The sequence below is a fragment of the Lissotriton helveticus genome, chromosome 8, assembly GCF_964261635.1.
Source record: "Lissotriton helveticus chromosome 8, aLisHel1.1, whole genome shotgun sequence".
Taxonomy (NCBI): Eukaryota; Metazoa; Chordata; class Amphibia; order Caudata; family Salamandridae; genus Lissotriton; species Lissotriton helveticus.
In genome coordinates this window covers 283,349,272-283,368,247 of record NC_136069.1, presented here as the reverse complement: position 1 = coordinate 283,368,247, position 18,976 = coordinate 283,349,272, and the positions used below count along the sequence as shown (strand labels likewise).

The following is an 18,976-nucleotide window of genomic DNA, read 5'->3' as shown; positions in this document are numbered from 1 at the left end:
CCTTGATGGAAAAGCAGGAAGGCTTTCAATGCCAAGCAGATAGCACTCTGCTCCAGAAAGTTGACATGGAGCTGGGACTCTGCTGGAGACCACAGAACTCTGATCTCCACCTCTCCCAGTATGTTGTCCCAGCCCAAAAGTGACGCATTGTTCACAACTGTTTGCTCTGGGTGGGGAAGCAATAGGAGTCTGCCGCAAACCCAATCACAGTCCAGTAGCCACCTATGCAGATCTTTCACAATCTCCTCCAAAATCTGAATGTGATCGTAGAGACCCCCTTGTTGTTGGGCACAACAGGACTTCAGATTTCACTGCTGAGCCTGCATATGCCACCTGGCGTGATCACCAGTAGGATGCAGGAGGCCATCAGTCCCAGCAGCCACAGAGTCAACCTCACTGAAATCCAGGACAGAGGTTGAAAGCTCAGGATTATAGCCTGAATGCCCTGGATTCTTTTTTCAGAGCGAAAAACATGAAATCGTACTGTGTTGCGGTTGGCTACGATGAAGGGGAGCATCTGAGAAGGAGTCAGGTATGCCTTCAATACATTGGTAGTGAACGATGACAGGAGGTTCGCTGTAGTCTGGAGGTATATGACTGCCTGGAGTGAGGTTGCCTCCAACAGCCAGTCTTCGAGCTAATGGAAGGCTGGCACCCTGAACTCAAAAGGCATGCTGATACCACCGCCATCACTTATGTGAACACCCGAGGGGCACTGGTGAGGGCAAAGGGAAGCAAAGTGAAATGGAAATGCTACTGTCTTCACATGAACCACAGGAAGCGCGGATGGACCTAGCGTATGGGTATATGGAAATATGCAGGTCTCCAGGGTTGAGTGCAGACAAAACCTTTTTGAATTTGTGCTTGTGGAAGAAGACGTTGATATGGCACAGGTATCCATCCTTCTTGGGCACCAAAAGGTAGCAGGAATAACAAATACATCCTACTACTGGTACAGGCACCCACTCGACAGCCCCAGTGGTCAAAAGCCTTCCTGACGCAAAACAGACAGATGGTGCTCTGTCTGTAGTTGTGAGAAGGGGCAAAGGTGCAGCGAGTGGAAAGGGAGAGCAAGGCATACCCCTTCCAAACAACTGGAGGACCCACCTGTCTGATGTTGCACCTGCCATCCCGGAAAGAACCATTAGATTCTGCTTTCCATTGGGTTACTGTGCTCCAGGACGGGCAGGCAAAATGGATTTGGCAGGTGCGGCGGCAGGGAGGATGGCGGGCAGTGGACTGAGAGGCCCGCTGACCTTCACCACGGGGATCTTGGGCACCATGGCCTCAAAAGCTGAACTGCTGGGTGCCTTGCTGAGGTTGGATAGGCTGGCCATACGGGCTACCTCTGCCTTAAACCATGAAAGTAATGATAGGGCTGAGGCAGCTGGCGAGGTGGGACAGATAAGCCTAGGAAGGGTGCGGAGTCTCTGCTCTCCTTGGAACGCTCCCGAGCAGAATCTCTCTTTGCCCACAAAGAGGAGAGTTCTATCACCCGCAGCCTGGAGTGGCAGCGCATGGCAACGCTAAGGCCAATGTCCCGCACAAAGCAATCAGTGGTGTCAAGTCACAAACAGAATCGTCCAGAATAGCTTAGGCTAGGACAGGCTGGAGATCTTCTGGGACACATGGGTAGACTTGAGGCACTAAATCCCAAAGGGTATGGGAATAGCACCCCGGGAGCCAGCTGGCATTCACTGATCCGATGGCCGAGCAAAAGAAGAGAAAACTCTCTTCCCAAAAGTCTCAACCCATTTTGACTCCCTATTAAGGAGAGTAGTCTGAAATGTGTTCAGGTTCCTCTAACATATAGTAGCCTGCACAACCAAGCTTTCAGTGGAGGGGTGTGGAGGTAAAAATGCAGGGTGGCCCAGGTCAACGCCATCTAGTGAACTGGCGGTTGACTATGGGCCAGAGCAAGGATTGGTCAAGGGCCCCATTAAGGTGTTTGTAAATGCCTCATTAAAAGGCAAGATGGGCTCAGTGAATGTTTGCGCTGAAGAACTTACGTTAGGACAATGGTTTTGACCTCTGGAGGTCAAGAACTTTGGTTGCCCTATGTATAACTATGCACAAGAAGCGCTCGCTTGAGCGGCAGGACCAGGGGGTGAGAAGAGACACAACTCAGGGGAGGTATCGAAGTCACTGGCCTCTTGAATGTCATAACACGAATTCTTCTTGTAGTATGGCAGGCCAATTTTGTCACCTGCATCATAATCATTGGCCGAATCCATGCCAAAGACGGAATGCAATGTGTGAATTCTCCCTTGTGGAGGTGGCAAACTGAGTGGTGAAAGTGGAGCCTCAACAGCAGTCGAGCGTAACTTCGGTCAAGGTTGCAGCAGTGCCAACTCAAATTCAAAGAGCACAATAGGTACCTCGTCTTCTAGCACCAATGGAGTTGGCGTGGAGCGCAGTGCCGGGAGCAGATTCAGAACTGGAGTAGGGAGGAGTGTCCGTGAGGGACTCGGAGGGTCCAATGGTGCCATGGGTGAAGCCACCAGCGGTATTAGCGATAGAGGGCCTCTTGGCTTCTTGGAACCTGAAGATGCACCAGAAGGAGTTGGTAAGGATCCGAAGACCCAGAGCATGTCCTCAAGGGTCGCTGACATCTCTTCTGGGTTTCATAAACTGCACCTGAAATTCGAATTGTGCCAGTGCAAGTTGCGGGGAAAGGCTCGGACCTCGAAGGCTCTGACGTCGATCCACTTTGGGAGCACGATCAAGAAGTACAGCGATGTCCATGCACCTTCTCTGGAGTATGAGAGTGGCAGGAAGGGGCTGAGCCCTGCTCAGATTTCTTAATCTTGGGAAAGACTTCTGGACCTAGAATTGGACCGGGACCAATCCTTTGAGTTGGACCAGTCACGTCCCAGAGTTTTCCGGTGCTTGGCGATGTAGTGTTTCGCTTCGTAGTCCCGGGTGGGCTTTGGGTTCATCGACGTGCAATCACTGCAAGCCTTAGAATTGTGACTAGACCCCAAGCCCTACAGGCAAACCTGGTCAGGATCTGTCACTGGTCATCCTTACAGGATTTAAAGCCAGTTTTATGGATGGTGACATGTCTCTTGCACACAGTGGATTTAGTTGAAGTAAAGGGTCTCAAAGAGATAAGGTAGCTCCGGACCTACGTCTGGGGGTGCAGAAAGAAGGGAACTGATGTCAGCTCGCGGGAGTGGCAACTGTATAGGCTCCAAAAATCACTTCTGGAGCATAACGGTGTCAGTGTGGAGCCACACAGCGCCACCTATCGGTGCACAGAGGTACTGCGAAAAAAGTTTCTAGATCCAGTTTGATGCCTGGTGACTACTTAAAATCGGAGTCATCTGTAAATAGGAAATATATAAATGGGGCTGCATCATACTGTAGTACTGGCCAGATCAGCGGGTCAGGAAGGGGGGATGAACAAAGATGGTGGTGATTTGCATATGGCTGGGTTCAAACTGGAATGGCATGGTGAGCAAAAAAAATGATGGATTTAGGCCCAGATCTCTGTACTGGGTTGAAGGTATGACATTGTTCTGCATTCGGTCCATCAATTGTTCTTTTTACATTTGTCACCCAGAGTGGGATGGGTATGCCCAGGCCTGGGTCCCTTGCTCTCCATGCCACTGGAGTCAAGCTATCCTGGCTGATGAGGGGTGAAACCCAGAAGCCAGTCCTAGAATGCTTGTTTCCAGTCAGGGGAGGACATGGCCTGGTAGTTCGGGCTGGATTATTCCCATGAGGCCCAGGCTCAAGACTGTTTTGCATATGGCTGGGTTCAAACTGGAATGGCACGGTGAACAAAAAAACGATGGATTTAGGTAGGACCAGATCTCTGTACTGGGGTGAATGTATGACATTGTTCTGCATTCGGTCCATCAATTGTTCTTTTTGCAGGTGGTGAAGAGGGAGTAAAACAGTGATAACATTTTTATTAATGCATATTTTCAATATGTCTTTGCATCTTTAGAACACAAAGATGCATTTTAAAATGTTCTTTGTAAACATAGCATCTTGCAGCATTTGAAATTGGAAAAATGTGCTTAAACCTAATCTCATATGCTAATATAGACAACAAGAAAGCAGAAAAAATCCACAAGAAATAGAGAACCCCTCATCACATTTGTCCTCACATATAGTACTATCAGTGTAAAAAAAAGATCATTCTTATTAAGTGATCAAAGTCTCATGGCTCAGAAGACGACAACTACTTGTGTCTAATGATCACTCCATTACAGCATTTATGACCAGTACACATTGGAGGAGTGCTACTAGGACATATACCTGTTTTCCCAAGCAGTCTTCTTCTTTCAGGATATCATAGACATCAGATGCAGTCACTCTCTGTTGTGCCATGTCACTGTCCCCTGAGCCTTCATAGGCAAAGTAAGGCAGAATATTCACAAGGACCCTTGGAAAGCAATCTGCAAGCAGAAGCCGCCAGTCCTTTGCTATCTGACTAGCAAGTGATTTCACTTCTTCAAATTCATTTCTGATCACCAGGTGTGGGATCAGAACTTTATAAAATGACCTGCAAATTTTAGAATAGAAGGGAAAGGAATTTATACAATCATAAAAATAAAGGTAACTAATCATTTACAGGATTTATTAAATTTGTTAAGATTCGGATCTACAATTCGATCCACTAAAAAATATACAATCACAAATATTTAATACTTATTTTAGAAACTATTAAAATATTTAAACATTTTAAAACACATCAATGCACTAACAGGTTTAAATAACACAGAAGTCACCTATTTGTCGTACGTATGCCATATTAAAAAAATAGAGGTTTCAGAAAAAGAAGTCAGCTAAAGTGCAGAGTAGTGCAAGTAAATAAAACATGATCCAGTTTTTGCATCTATTACTCACATAAATCACATAATCTCTCTTCATAGTGTAAACCAACCTATGCACTAGTAACCATTTTTAAGGGTGAAATGTTCATACGCATCAACCAACAAAAACGGCAGATTTCGTCATTTACATTTCAAGCTAAACATGCTTTCGGCTGAGCTTCAGTGTGTAAGGAAACAACAAAATTCATCATCATCTTTCCCCTACAGGCTAACATATTTAAGCTCAAGAATTACTTTTAACCGGCATTTTCAAAACATTGCTTAGGTTGGGCACAAGACAGCTCCATCAAATCAACCTCTCTTAGATTAAAGTTCATAAGGGTTTGTTTAAAAAGTTTGAGGAGAGTGTTCACATTTTTTTCTGACTGAAGACCAGAATGTAAATAACCTCAAAGTAAAAAGCAAGATAGCAGCCAACCCCATTACATAAGAGTGTGGCGAGCCCATCTCAAAACGTAACCCTTCAATTGGTGCTCGAGTATTTAAACTACAATTTTTCCTGAAAAGTTTACCCTTGGTTTTATGGATAAAATTTCAATATTTTGTGTCTATTATTTCAATAGCATATAAATGTAGGTGAAATTTGTATCCGACAAGCCATAAGTAAATTAGCATAGTATTGATGCCCTTTGGCCCAATAAAGTGATAACAGTGCAGTCCCAAGACCCTGTGCCTGACTTCAAATAGCTGAAATGTGTATACAGAAACAAAATCCCTAAATAGAGGTATGTGTGAACTACTTCCATCTCTTGATTCCCTACAAAACATTTATAGTTCCTAATCTTTTTCTGTTTATTACTTCGGAAAGTCAGTACTTTCCTTTTTTGTGTATTGATTTTCAAGGAATGGATACATGCATATTTTCGGGAGGCATCTAAACAATTTTCCAGGCCCTTTGGAGTAAGATCTAAAATCACAATATTATTTGCAAACAGACGCGAAGCTGTGTGGCCAGTGCCCAACTTTAGAGCAGCCCCTCCTCCTTCCTTTAACAAATTTGGCTAATCATAAATATATAAGGAAAAAAAGCAGGAAGCTAATAGACAACCCTGCATTTAGCCATTTTCAGTTGAAATTTTTGAGGAAAGTCCATGATCGCCCGCTAGCAGGACATGACACCATGTAGAGGAATATAGTGCTTTTATAACATTAAGTAAAGGATTCGGAATACTCAGGACACAAGGCTTACTTTGCAACGTTGGTCTGCCCCAAATGATAATGCTGCTTCACAACATTTTGTTTAAAAGTACATATAAAAAAATAATTTTCTATTTCATGTTTTAAACACTAAGTACTTTAAGTTTTTTTTAATGGAATTCTTATTCCCTACTGTTTGATGTAAAGTATTAAAAAAAAAATTGCAGTGAAATAGACTGAAGGCAAGAGCACTTTATAAAAGGAGATGTATTCATTTTTCATAAGGGTGCTGCTATTTGTATGAATGAAAATTAAAATAGAAATTAAAAAGTCTATACATGTTACCAAATATTCAGTTACATAAATTTAACAAACTTGTGAAAGTGGTAATTACATTTTCACTAGTGGTCGCTAGATGGATTCAAGATATACATTCTTCTTCAAGCACATAGTTTAAATCAGATCTTTTCCCCCTTTTGATTACATGACTTTCAGAGGATGTACATATTGGGAATACATCTGAAAAACAAAGAAATGCGTGGATTGAAGATATAGGCCTACTAATTGGTAATCAGGTGTGGTAGAAAAGATATATATGCATACAAAAATCAACTACACCCAAACTTGATTTAAGATTAAAATAGATACAGAAAATTCTTTATAAGCTATACAGATTGCCAATTAAAAGAGTAAGGTATGTTTATTAGAGAATTCTTTAAACTGCAATATGGCTTCTGGTTCTTGAAGTCCTAGCTTTTGATAAATAGTTCCAATTTGGATCCATGAAGAAAAACATATGGAGTTGACGGTTAGTAAAAAGCTAGATACATCTCTTTTGATGACAGCTCTACTGTGCTACTAAAAGCAGATTTTCATGTGGACACTTTTTGCGAACTATATGCCATTATTGTGGCTAAAAAACGAATATTATGAATTTTGCAGATGGCAGGCAGATGTGGATCCTACAGCTGAAAGTTGCATTTTAGAAATGTCTCTTCTTTGCAAAGAGAAAGATTATTATTAAAAAAATAATTGGCTTACAATACAATTCTGAATGGATTTGCCATTTTAATGACATGTATGGAGAGTAGAGTTATAGATTTTAAGTTCCCAACCATTTTTTTCTTTTCGTCCCTCACTCTAATTTTGGCTGCTGTTCATACTGTCTTTTAATGTGTTGCTACGTGGAGGACAGCTGTATTATTAAGTCAGATAAAAATTTAAGTATAGAAAATAATTAGGGCTAGAAGTATATTATACTTTGATGTTCCGCAATATGGAGGTAGTGTTATTCTGATGCTCGTTGGACAAGGTAGCTATATATTTACTTTAAAAGTCACTCTACTTCAAATGTATGATTGTATTGATTAAAAATATTTAGGAACATAATAAGTATTATTTAAATAAGCCCAAATAGTTTATTTTCGCATAGGTTACCACTAAATGTATTTGAATCATGAGTTGCTTTCAGACTTTAAAACGAAGATTAACATACGATAACCCTGATTCATAGTTTTATCATTAATCAATGAGGCTAGGAGGACTGTTTTGTGCATCTGTTTCCCTGCTGTTTTGCTGCTTCTTCAGTTAGTTCCTCTGGAGTAAATCTTCTGTGCCTTTAGTCTAGTGTTTGTTTTGCTTCAGCATCTAGTGTCACTCTTCTAGCATTCTGCTGCTACCTCTCTCTACCTGGTGTTACCCTCCAGCCTCCCCCATCAGTTAATTTCTTGTTGCATATAACTATCCATTATGCGGTTGCATCAGTCCAGCAGGTGTTTTGCGCACTTTCTATGTCATTTTGTGCTATATCTGCTCTACTAAAAAAAAAGTCTCTCCTTTCATTTTGGGATATTGCTTCAATCTCAATTTCACTTTTGTTTTCATTGTTCTTTCTCTATTTGCAGATTGGAGGTTCCTGCTCTGTTCCATATTGTAGCTGATTTTCTCTCACTGTAGACTGCTGAAACCTTTGTTTCTATGAGGTTTCCTAATGTCCTTGCCCCCTGTTTTGGTGCTATCTTGATCTATGTGGCTCGCTATTGTCTGCTTCTGTCTAGTGTTTTCACACATTATCCCTTCCTCTAGTACTTAAATGCAGCCTCTCTGTCACCTGTGTTGATTTCCTGTCTCTGTCTCTCCGCTTAAGTGCAGTCTCTTTGTTGCTTCTTCTTACCTGGTGTCTAAAAAACAAACTATAAATCTGCTATTCTGCTGTCTTATGGTTATCTGATACTGTCTTTTTCTGCGAGCTGTTACTTTGCAGCTTGTCTCCTTGTATGTACCAGGATATCCTCAACTACTGACTCCCTTGTCCCCCTAAAAAGATGCAAAACTAAGGGCAGAGCATCAGCCCCTTGGTTCGATGACTCCCTGAAGGCCCTTAAATTAGCCTGCAAACAGGCTGAGAGGAAATGGAGGCAAGGATACTCCGACTCTAACAAGCGGATCTGGAAAAACAAACTCCTGGAATATAAATCTGCAATCATTAAATGTAAATCCACCTACTTTTGCTCCACTATAGCTACAGCCGCCAACAGCTCCAAAAGCATTTTCAAGATCCTTAACAGCCTCACCCACCCTGAATGTGCCAAAAAAACTATCCCTCCCACACAAGCACTCTGCGACAATCTCGCACTGTTTTTCAAGGACAAAATTGAGACCATCATCCATAACCTGAGCACCTCCCGCTCACTAGGCCATCTTAACAGCCCTGGAGCTGACACTACTGATTACAACAAGGTAAGCCCAGGGTGCCTTCCCATAGACTGCTTGCGGGATTTCCCCCCCATTTCGGAGGCGGATTTCGATAGTTTGGCTCGCGGGATCTCTTCGGGTTCCCCTCTCGACCCTCTGCCCCCCAACACCTGGAAAGCTTTCGGAGTGGAACTCTTCTGCACTCTTTGCAGGATCTGTAATCAATCCCTGCGTTGCGGATTTGTTCCGGCTCCTTGGAAGCAGGCTCTCATTACACCACTGCTGAAGAAACCCTCCTTGAACCCCGAGTGCTTATTAAACTATCGGCCTATCTCCCTATTACCATTCCCGGCGAAAATCGCCGAGCGTTGGGTGAGCTCTTGTCTTTCCAAACAACTGGAGCAGAATCACATCCTGGACGAAATTCAATTTGGTTTTCGTCCGGCCCATGGCACTGAAACTGCTGTTCTCACTGCCATGGAGGACCTCCGTATGCGTGCAGACAGGGGCCAGGCAGTAGCCCTGATCCTGCTGGACCTGTCTGCCGCATTCGATACGGTCAATCATGTGATTCTACTGGAAAGGCTGAGGGAGGCAGGGGTTGACGGCACCGCCCTGCTCTGGTTTCACTCCTTCCTGCGGGATAGGAAGCAGGCTGTGTCCCTTCCCCCGTTTCAATCTGCCTTCTCCCCAGTTCCCCATGGGGTGCCTCAAGGCTCGTCCATCAGCCCTATTTTATTTAACGTCTACCTTAAACCTTTGATCACGTTAATAAAATCCCATAAACTAAAAGCCATAAACTATGCTGATGACACTCAGTTCATCCTCTCTTGGGAGGGTGAAGAATCGATCCCCCTGGAATCATTTCACGACTGTCTGAGAGACACAGCTGGTTGGCTGCACAAAAACTCCCTGCAATTCAACTCCTCTAAAACCGAGGTCCTGTACTGTGCCGGAAGTCGGATCCCTCGCCTGTTCCCAACCGATTTTTGGCCCCCTGAAGCCCCGGAAAAGCCTCAGCCGGTCACCACCGTCCGCAATATAGGTGTCATGATGGACGACAAACTCAGCATGGAAACTCAGGTTGCGAAAACAGTGTCCACTTGCTCGGCCCTCTTGCGCTCCCTACGCAAGATCATGCCACTTCTTCCCTCACAGGCCCGGGCGTTAATAGTCAGGTGTACTATTCTTAGTCGCCTTGACTACTGTAATGCGATGCTGCTAGACGCCCCAGCTGTATTGCTAGACCGACTCCAAAGAGCTCAATCTGCTGCTGCCAAACTGGCCCTTGGCTGGACAAGGAGATCTTCGGCTACTGCGGCTATGGCCGAGCTGCATTGGCTTCCCATGAGACAGCGAGTGGCTTTTAAATCACTTTGTCTTGTTTTTAAGTCATTACACGGAGTTGGGCCCAGATCCCTGCAATCCATGTTCACTTGGTACACCCCTACCAGAGCCCTCCGCTCCTCCACAGCCTGTCTTGTCACGGTACCAAGATTCTACAAGGTCAGGACAGGGGGAAGATCCTTCAGAGTTGCAGCCGCAAAACTTTGGAACAGCCTGCCCCTTGACATTCGCCAAACAACTGAACTCCTCCCTTTCAGAAAGCGGATTAAAACCTGGCTTTTCCCTAAATGTTAAACTTTGGTTACCTTTATCTGCTGTTCCCCACTGACCTCCACCTCAGGAGTTATTTTTTACAGCGCCAGGATACCTGCAAGGTGACAGCTGCGCCATACAAGTGTTTTAAATAAATAAAATAAATAAAATATGTTTTCTGCTGCTCTTTCACTCAGTTGGTTTAGTGGTCCCTGTTTTCCTTGTTTTCTATCTCTCACTATTTATCCTTTCTTTGCTTCAAATCGCTTTGTTATTTTATCTTCCTTTCCAGAGTTTTGCTGTCAACTCTTTAAATCTGGCATTTTATTGCTGTTTATTTCCATTTTGTTATTATACTGTTTTTTCATTTTTTTGTTATTCGATGGACTCTAAATATGTTTAGCTGCCCCCTCCCTTTGATTATTTTTCTGATGTGTCTCTTGTTGTAATATTCTATCAATGGCACACTCACTGTGATGCAGCTACTTGTGCAGCTTCACTTTTGCAGAGGTCTAAAACTGCCTGCATTGTGCTACTGTTTGCTACTGCTGATCTATTGTTGGTGTTTTATTGATGCCTTTATATCTCCAGTTTACTGCAGACTCTCCCTCTGTGGTGATTTGATACTACCCCTCTACATTTGATGTTTGTTGCGTGCATTTGCCCTTTAAATTAAAGTTGTCTGTCACCCTGATGTTATTGCCTTGCTCCTTGCCATTCAGTGTCTCAGCTATTCAACTATTGAAACACTATCGCCAAATTTAGTGTTTGATATCTAACTTTCTCTCTTGTTGATTGTTGCGCCACTCTTCCTTTAAAGTTTTGCTGTTACCTCACCAACTGTTTCCTTGCTGCTACCACCTGCAAGTCACTGGCAAACAATGATTTACTCAATGTGGACATATTTCTATGATGTAATCTGATTGCCTTGTTCTAATGCCAGTCACCAGAAACGTATTTGCTAGTGCATATTGTTTGTCTGCTACAGAACACTGCCAATCTACACTACCCTGCTCTGTCACAGGGTAACCCTGAAGGCCTCCTATTATGATGACAGTCTCAGCAATGTAATCAATGAACTCTTTATTGCTTTATAGGTGCAGCCTGGCTTTCTGTTCACAGTAAAATGAAATCAACCACTCGCTATATTGTTGTCAGCCAACCTTCTGGCTTTGGGTTACACTCTAGTGAATGGGATACGACTCCACCGGATCAGGAATTGTCCAGTTTTTCTATGTGCTAGAACAATGGCGCTAGAGCTGGGTGCGCCTGAGTCGCGGAGGCCCTCTGCTCACCGAACTGTGGCTGAGAGGCTTGGAGACCCTAACCACCATTCGCGGGTCCTGTGGAGGTCCACGAAAACATCGTCGGAACGGCAGCAGCAGAGCTCGAGGATTCCACCCGGGAAGCGCCCACGCCAAATGATGGTTGGTGCCATACCCTTTACCCGCTAAACTTCATGCCCCACTCGCACACCTGCCTCTAGAAGCAAACTCTGCTCCCTGCTGCCACTACGCTAGGGACTCCAACGCAACATGTCCACCTGCATCCTCCTGAGAAAAACCCATAAGCGACTACGCAGCGCTGTCTCTACATCTAACCGCTCGCACTCATTCCGAGCACTGGCAGCTCAATTTTCAACCCTCCAAACACTAGCCACACATCAATCTACCTAACTGCCTAAATATAATGGGCTACAAACCCCTACGTGCGCAAAGCATACCACTTCATATAAAGATACGGCAACAAGCAAACCCTGATGCGGCCTTCGGTCTTGCCGCTCCTACCTGACGAGACATATATGGATGCTGAAAATCTGAGAGACCGGGAGTACTTTGTAGCAAGTAACACCACTAATGCTGCTCACAAAAGCTTCTCCTCCATTACTTGATATTGACCTTTCATTTGCGCTCCAGTGAGACTGAGCCACTCAAGTTCTCTATTGCAAACAGGCCACTGCTCGCAGTAACAAAAAACAGCTACGTTATATATATCTGTATATCCCCTTTCATTTCCCGCTGCAGACGAAGATGGGGAAAGCCGACGCTAAAGAAACAAAAATATCGTTTGACAGCAGACAGAATGCCCGAACCACTGACACTGAAAATAATCATGACATGGAATCATCTGTGAGTAATTCCCCAGATCAACCAGAAGAAGATTTAAGCAGTATTTTACTGGATGTTAAATCCAGCCTCAAGGCAACAGACAACAAGCTTGACAAACTCCCTTCCCAATTTGACCAAGTCCGAAACTGGGTAGACACCCATGAAGTTCGCTTAGATCTACTCGAGAATAAAGCATCAGAGGCACACGACTGCCAGATAGGGTCAAAAGAACAACTACTACACATGGAGGATGAGTTGGATGTAATAAAAATAAAGAACAAAGATCTTGAAGCACGCTCTAGAAGAAACAACAGTCGCCTTCTTGGTATTCCTGAGACAACCGCAATTACAAAAATGGAAACATTCATTGAAGATCTTCTGCGGGATCTAGTTGGCCACGACTTTTCCTCTATTTTCATATTGGAAAGAGTGCACTGCACTTCGGCCCCTAGACCTGCAGTCGAAGCTACCCCTAGACCCATCATAGCTCGCCTGTTAAACTACAGGGCCAGGGATGTGATTCTACGGAAATCTAAGGAAAAAGGGACAATTACCAATCAAGGTAACCACTTATCATTCTTATCAGACTTTAAGCCCACTGTCCAAGCTGCTAGACGCAAGTTTGGGCCTGCCAAACGCCTCCTCCAGAAATCTGGCACGTCATATGCACTCTTTTACCAAGCAAAATTGAAAGTCACGCATGAGGGAGTGCCACACTACTTTACTGATGCGAAGTCAGCATTGAAATTTGCAAAACATATCAGTCAATCTCAACACAAGAGTCAAACTTCAAAAAACTGCACCGTCTCCAACGCTACTCTCAGTGACAATGATTGATGAACGTAACGTAACATTCTATACATGTTGACTGATGTCCCTGCTTATATGATCAATAGCAAGGTATCAAGTTAGTCAAAAGCCCCCTAGGCTTGACCTCACTAGAATCCAGATTATGCCTAAGACCATAGAGAGATAAACTCCCTTTAGCAGTTCTCTGTTAGCTTGGCCACCCTTCCATCTGGTTGAGATTTAATGCCATTTTATGTGACGAACTGGACAGATTGTGTCAGGGCCTGAGACCCGGACCTTGGCGCCTACCGAGATTGGGAAAACTACAAGTCCCAGGTGCCCCGGTGAGAAAGGGCGGAACCTACATATGGGGACAGAACCCGGAAGTCGGGTTGTATCGGATTCGGAGTTCGTGATTTGGACTGACGGTGCGGCTGCCCGTCTTCGGATACAGGTCTGTGGTGCCTCGCTTGATCAGCGCGAAGTCACAGACTCCTGAGTGTTTGACCCGGCTGGGTCGGGTGTTTGTCATCGTTTGATAGAGGAGCCAAGAGGACAAGGTCTCTTTTCGGTTTGTTGTGGTGCTTCGCACAGCTGGGCTGCGCGAAGACACAACCAGTTTCATTCCGTTTACTGGATACAAAGGGAGCGTGTCGGCTAACGCGCTCTGCGGCGCTGTGGTGCTTCGCTGATTTGAAACGCGAAGATACGGACGCTGGTTCGTGCTCTCCCTAGACTGGAGCGGAAAGGAAGCCCTTAGAGATCTTCACTACGAGGGATGGACGAGACGCCGGCTATTGACCACGAGGGAGCCCAGTTATTCTGTTGACTCCATGTACGGTTGGCGGTAGGATTTGCAGCTCTCCAGCACCCTGTCCCTCCTTGGGTTTTGTTCCTTCCTTTTGGGTACCGTTTTTTTCTATTATTTCTTTTGTTTTACAATTGGGCTCTGGTGCATTTGGATATCCCGATTAGCTTCTGTGACGTAACAGAATATCGAGAATAGGATTTCTAGTGGGACTTTTGCTGGATTTACCGGTGAAGGGCGAGGCCTATCAAACTTGGATAATTATCAAGGGGGTGGAACTCTGGTACGTATATAGTGAGGGAGACAAACAGAACAGAGACGTCTAGCAGAGAGCAGCAGGAGAATAATCTGTGCTTGTATTATTATAGGGGTCTCTCACGGAGTAACACATGAGAAGAGTGTCTGGTGACCGCATTGGTGATTCCACGCCGGTAATCCTACCAATGTACGCCTAGACCTCTACGAGACCTATATATAGCGAGGTGCCCTAGAGCGGTAGTAACAAGCCTTTTTCTTGTTTTTGCAGGTTGATTCCTCTCGGGACGCACCATCCCGGCTCTATAATTTTTTCCCTCGCCAGCCCACCTCTAAGCTTGGGGTACGGTACAGAACCAAGCTTGGGGAGGTCTGGAGGTGGACCCTATAGGCATCACCCGGATCCCGAAGAGCGGTGCGGAGTCTGACAGATTGTGCTCAACACGTGTACTACACCCCCGTTCTAGTCACACGCTGAATTCGATTATTTCTGACAGTCATCTAGTTGACATATGGAGGTGCTTGAACCAACACAAGCGGGAGGGTACATAGGTCTCATTAAAATATAACTCCTTGTCTAGGCTAGATCGTTGGTTGGTTTCAAGAGACGTGGCGACGTGGATAGTAGATGCGCAGCATTTACAGAGAACTCTATCCCATCATTCCCCCGGTACCTTTAGAGTGACCTTCCCCACATCCATCGAACCTGAGTTCACGTGGAGGCTTCCTCCCCATGCCTTGCTTGATTCAAAAGCAGAAATTAGAAGCAACATTATTGAATATTTCTCTTTAAACCTGGGATCTGTATTCTCACCATTCGTGATATGGGAAGCCTTAAAGGTTGTTATAAGGGGGAAATGTATAGCTCGCCAAGTAGGAGTACTGAAAGCTATTCGCGGCACACTAGAGCAATTAGAACCTGAACTCAGGATCCTTGAGCTCCAATACTTTGATAATAATGACGCTTCACTCTTAGCATCAATCCGTCAGACAATTTCCAAATTTAATGAAGAAGCCACAAGAGAATTAACATTTCTTGGGAAACATGCCACTGCCACACGGTACGGTAAAGGAGATCGTCCTGGTAAAATGCTTGCAAACCTACTCAAACCCTCTTGTTAAACTCCCTATATTACAGAACTCCTAGATGACGATGATGCATTCATCAGGGGACCTAGAGAGATACGTGATCACCTCACTAAATTCTACTCCTCACTATATACTTCCACAACCCCACAAATACACTATGAACTCACCACTTACTAGGACACATTGGAGCTATTATGGTAAGTAACGCTCACTGATACTATTTAGATGAGCCCTATACAATAGACAACATAATGCAGGTGATTAACGGTCTCCTCCCGGACAGAGCATCCGGTCTCGAAGGTCTAACGACCGCCTTCTAGAAGACTTATGCTACACTATTAGCGCCCCATCTCCTGGAAGTGTACTTTGAATCCCTACAAAATGGTACGCCCCCCCCCCCCCAACGACTAGGAAAGCCATCATCTCTACACTACTCAAACCAGGCAAACCCCAAACAAATGCAATTCGTACAGACCCCTTTCCCTCATAAACATTGATAACAAACTTTACGCGAAACTCCTCGCTAACAGGCTGCAGCCCTTATTACCACTGATCAATCCGGGTTCATACCTGGGTGTTCCACATCCCACAATTTAAGAACCTTCTTCTCCATCTTGCATCAAATAGACCCACAGACACCTGCCCTGGAGGCTTTCCTTCATGCCATCAAGGCCTTCGATTCACTTGAATGGCCATATCTTTTCACTGTTCTTGCCAGGTTAGGCCTCATTCCTTTGCTCATCAGTCAGATTAGGCTACTTTATTCTAAGCCAATTGCCAGGCTATTTGCAAATGGTTTGATCTCGGCCCCATTTGACATTACGCATGGCACCAGGCAGGGGTGCCCTTTGTCGCCTCTCCTGTTTGCCATCGCCATGTAACCCCTCGCCGCAAGGATTCGACAAAACCATAAAACAAATGGACTTGATTTCCTCACCAGCTATGTCATTATATTGTTATATGCTGACAATATCACATTGTATCTTAGAGATCCACTAGACAATTTAAATCCTGTCCTTCATGAACTCACCACATCTGGCAGCCTTTCTGGATTCACATTAATTAGGCCAAATCAACTCTGCTCCCACTCACCAACGATCTGGCCACTTTAGAGCCAGATTATCCTATTCAATGGGCAATAGGTCCGGTTCACTATTTGGGTATATTGTTAAGCACTGACACTCAAGACCTCTGGGACATGAACTTCGGTCACACACTTGGATCGCTGGAACTAGAAACTGGTCATCTGGTCGAAACTCCCCATTTCATTAGCTGGCCGAATCTCTATTGCTAAAATGATAGTTCTGCCCAAACTTTTATATTTATTTACTAACCTCCAACTGCAACTTACGCAATTCTTTTTAAAAACTCTCAGATATTTGATGATCTCACTGGTATCGGCCGGGAAACAACCTCGTAGAGCATGGGAAGTGTTTACGCTCCCACTGACACAAGGTGGGTTAGGTGCACCAGATCTAGCATTATATACTTTCTGCGCACAGGTGCAGTTCCTACATCACTGGATATTCCCCACCTCCTTTCATCCTCTTGTTGCAGTTGAAGCTGAAAGAGTAGCTCTGTTACCTTTAACAGCGGCTCTATACCACCCTACAAACGTCAGCACACCACCCTGAGCACAACAGACACATTACGATGGGCTTGGGATAAGCTCTGCATTCGTGCGGGACACTCGGTATTACATGCACCTTCTATTACACCTGCACATAACCCAGAGCTGCCAATACTGACAGACAAAGGAAATTCAGTCTGTGCACACAGTATGGGATGGGACACATTTGCCGATCTATACCCTAACAACAACTTTATATCCCCCCCCAGCATCTGCACCTGGCGACACTTCTAAATTCTCCAATCTATTACTATATTACCCCATCAGAGGAACATGCTGCAAACTACACAATTCCCTTCTTCCCCACCAACTCTCCCGGCCCTGGAATCACTACTCATAAACTCATCTCCTACTAAGTTCATCACTTGGCTGAACAGAGGCATGCAACGTTCATCCCCGGTCACACACACCCAAAAGCCTTGGCGAACTGGAATGATTAACTAGATGATCCTTCATCAGAGGATCAATGGCAATTTTGATGAAGGCAATTAGTGATGCAATCACCCAATTATAAATGTCTTATACATTTTAATCTGCATCGAATCTACAGAACCCCTTTACAGCTCAAATGCATGGGTATTCTTTCTCAGGCGAACTGCTGGAGATGCAAGTCTCCGGATACTTTGTTTCTACACATGGCCTGGAGTTGTCCCAGCATAGAATACTTCTGGAAAGAGGTACTGGATTCGATCAACGAGATCCTTGAGACTAACCTAACTCCCTTCCCTAAAATGTGCTTATTAGGATATGTTAAAGAGGCCCCAATGGGACATCCTAGGCTACTTGCTATGCTTCTACTACTAGCTAAGCGCAGAAGAACAAGTTACTTACCTTCGGTAACGCTTTTTCTGGTAGATACTATATCTGCCTGTGGATTCCTCACCTTGTGAATATCCCCTTGCGTCAGCAACATTCGGAAATTCTTTTGTAGCTTCGCGCCGACGTGGATCCGGACGTCACAGAGGCACGGCATCGCACGCGACTCCGCTGACGTCACCGACGCCTATAATAGGCCCACGCCGGCGTGATGACATCAGTTCCGCCCTTTTTTCCGTGCCTTCGAGGCACACAGACGGACCGATGACAGTAGACATATACACAGTATACGCAGTATAGAAATCAAGGTAACACACACAGTGTGAAGCAAATGCAATAAAACATTTGAAATAGACAAATCCTTGACCATAAAATAATACATCATATAAACCACTGGCATAGAAGTGTGGACAACGGGGAGGCGGGTGGGTCAGTGAGGAATCCACAGGCAGATATAGTAACTACCAGAAAAAGCGTTACCGAAGGTAAGTACCTTGTTCTTCTGATAGATACATCTGCCGTGTGGATTCCTCACCTTGTGAATAGAGTCCCACAGCAGTCCCCACTCCCGGAGGAGGGTGTCCACTCTTCTAAACCAGGAAATCCTGAAGGACAGAGCGCGCAAAGTGACCCTCCCTCCTCACTTCGGAATCCAAGCAGTAATGCTTCGCGAAAGTGTGGAGGGAAGACCAAGTTGCCGCTCTACAAATATCCTCAACAGGCACACCTCTAGCCAATGCTGAGGTCGAAGACTTAGCTCTAGTTGAATGAGCCCTTATACCCTCTGGTGGGTCCTTACCGGCCAAAGAGTAGCAGATCTTAATGCAGAGGACGATCCATCTCGACAAAGTCCTCTTATGGACCGCTCTTCCTTTCTTGCAGCCAGCAAAGCCAACGAAGAGCTGGTCGTCCACTCGACAGTCTTTAGTCCTGTCCAAGTAAAAAGACACCGCCCTCTTGGGGTCAAGACGGTGTAATCTCTCCTCCTCCTTGGATGGGTGAGGGGGAGAATAAAAAGTAGGAAGGGTAATGGATTGACCAAGGTGGAAAGGAGTCACCACCTTTGGCAGAAAAGCAGCCCTGGTCCTAAGAACCATTCGTTCAGCATGAATGGTCAGGAATGGGGGCTTGGAACTAAGAGCTTGAAGCTCACTTACCCTCCTTGCCGAGGTGATTGCAACGAGAAAAACCGTTTTGAAAGTCA

The 18,976-nt window shown here is 44.9% G+C and overlaps 1 protein-coding gene across 1 annotated transcript in view; it reads right to left on the bottom strand.

Annotated features, from left to right (window-relative positions):
- The window catches only part of ATM (ATM serine/threonine kinase), a 1,424,234-nt gene that overhangs the window by 885,132 nt on the left and 520,126 nt on the right, over window positions 1-18,976 (bottom strand). The window contains exon 26 of the mRNA XM_078657051.1: window positions 4,270-4,516. Coding sequence (XP_078513177.1) covers window positions 4,270-4,516 — 247 coding nt within the window. The remainder of the gene's footprint in view (window positions 1-4,269; window positions 4,517-18,976) is intronic.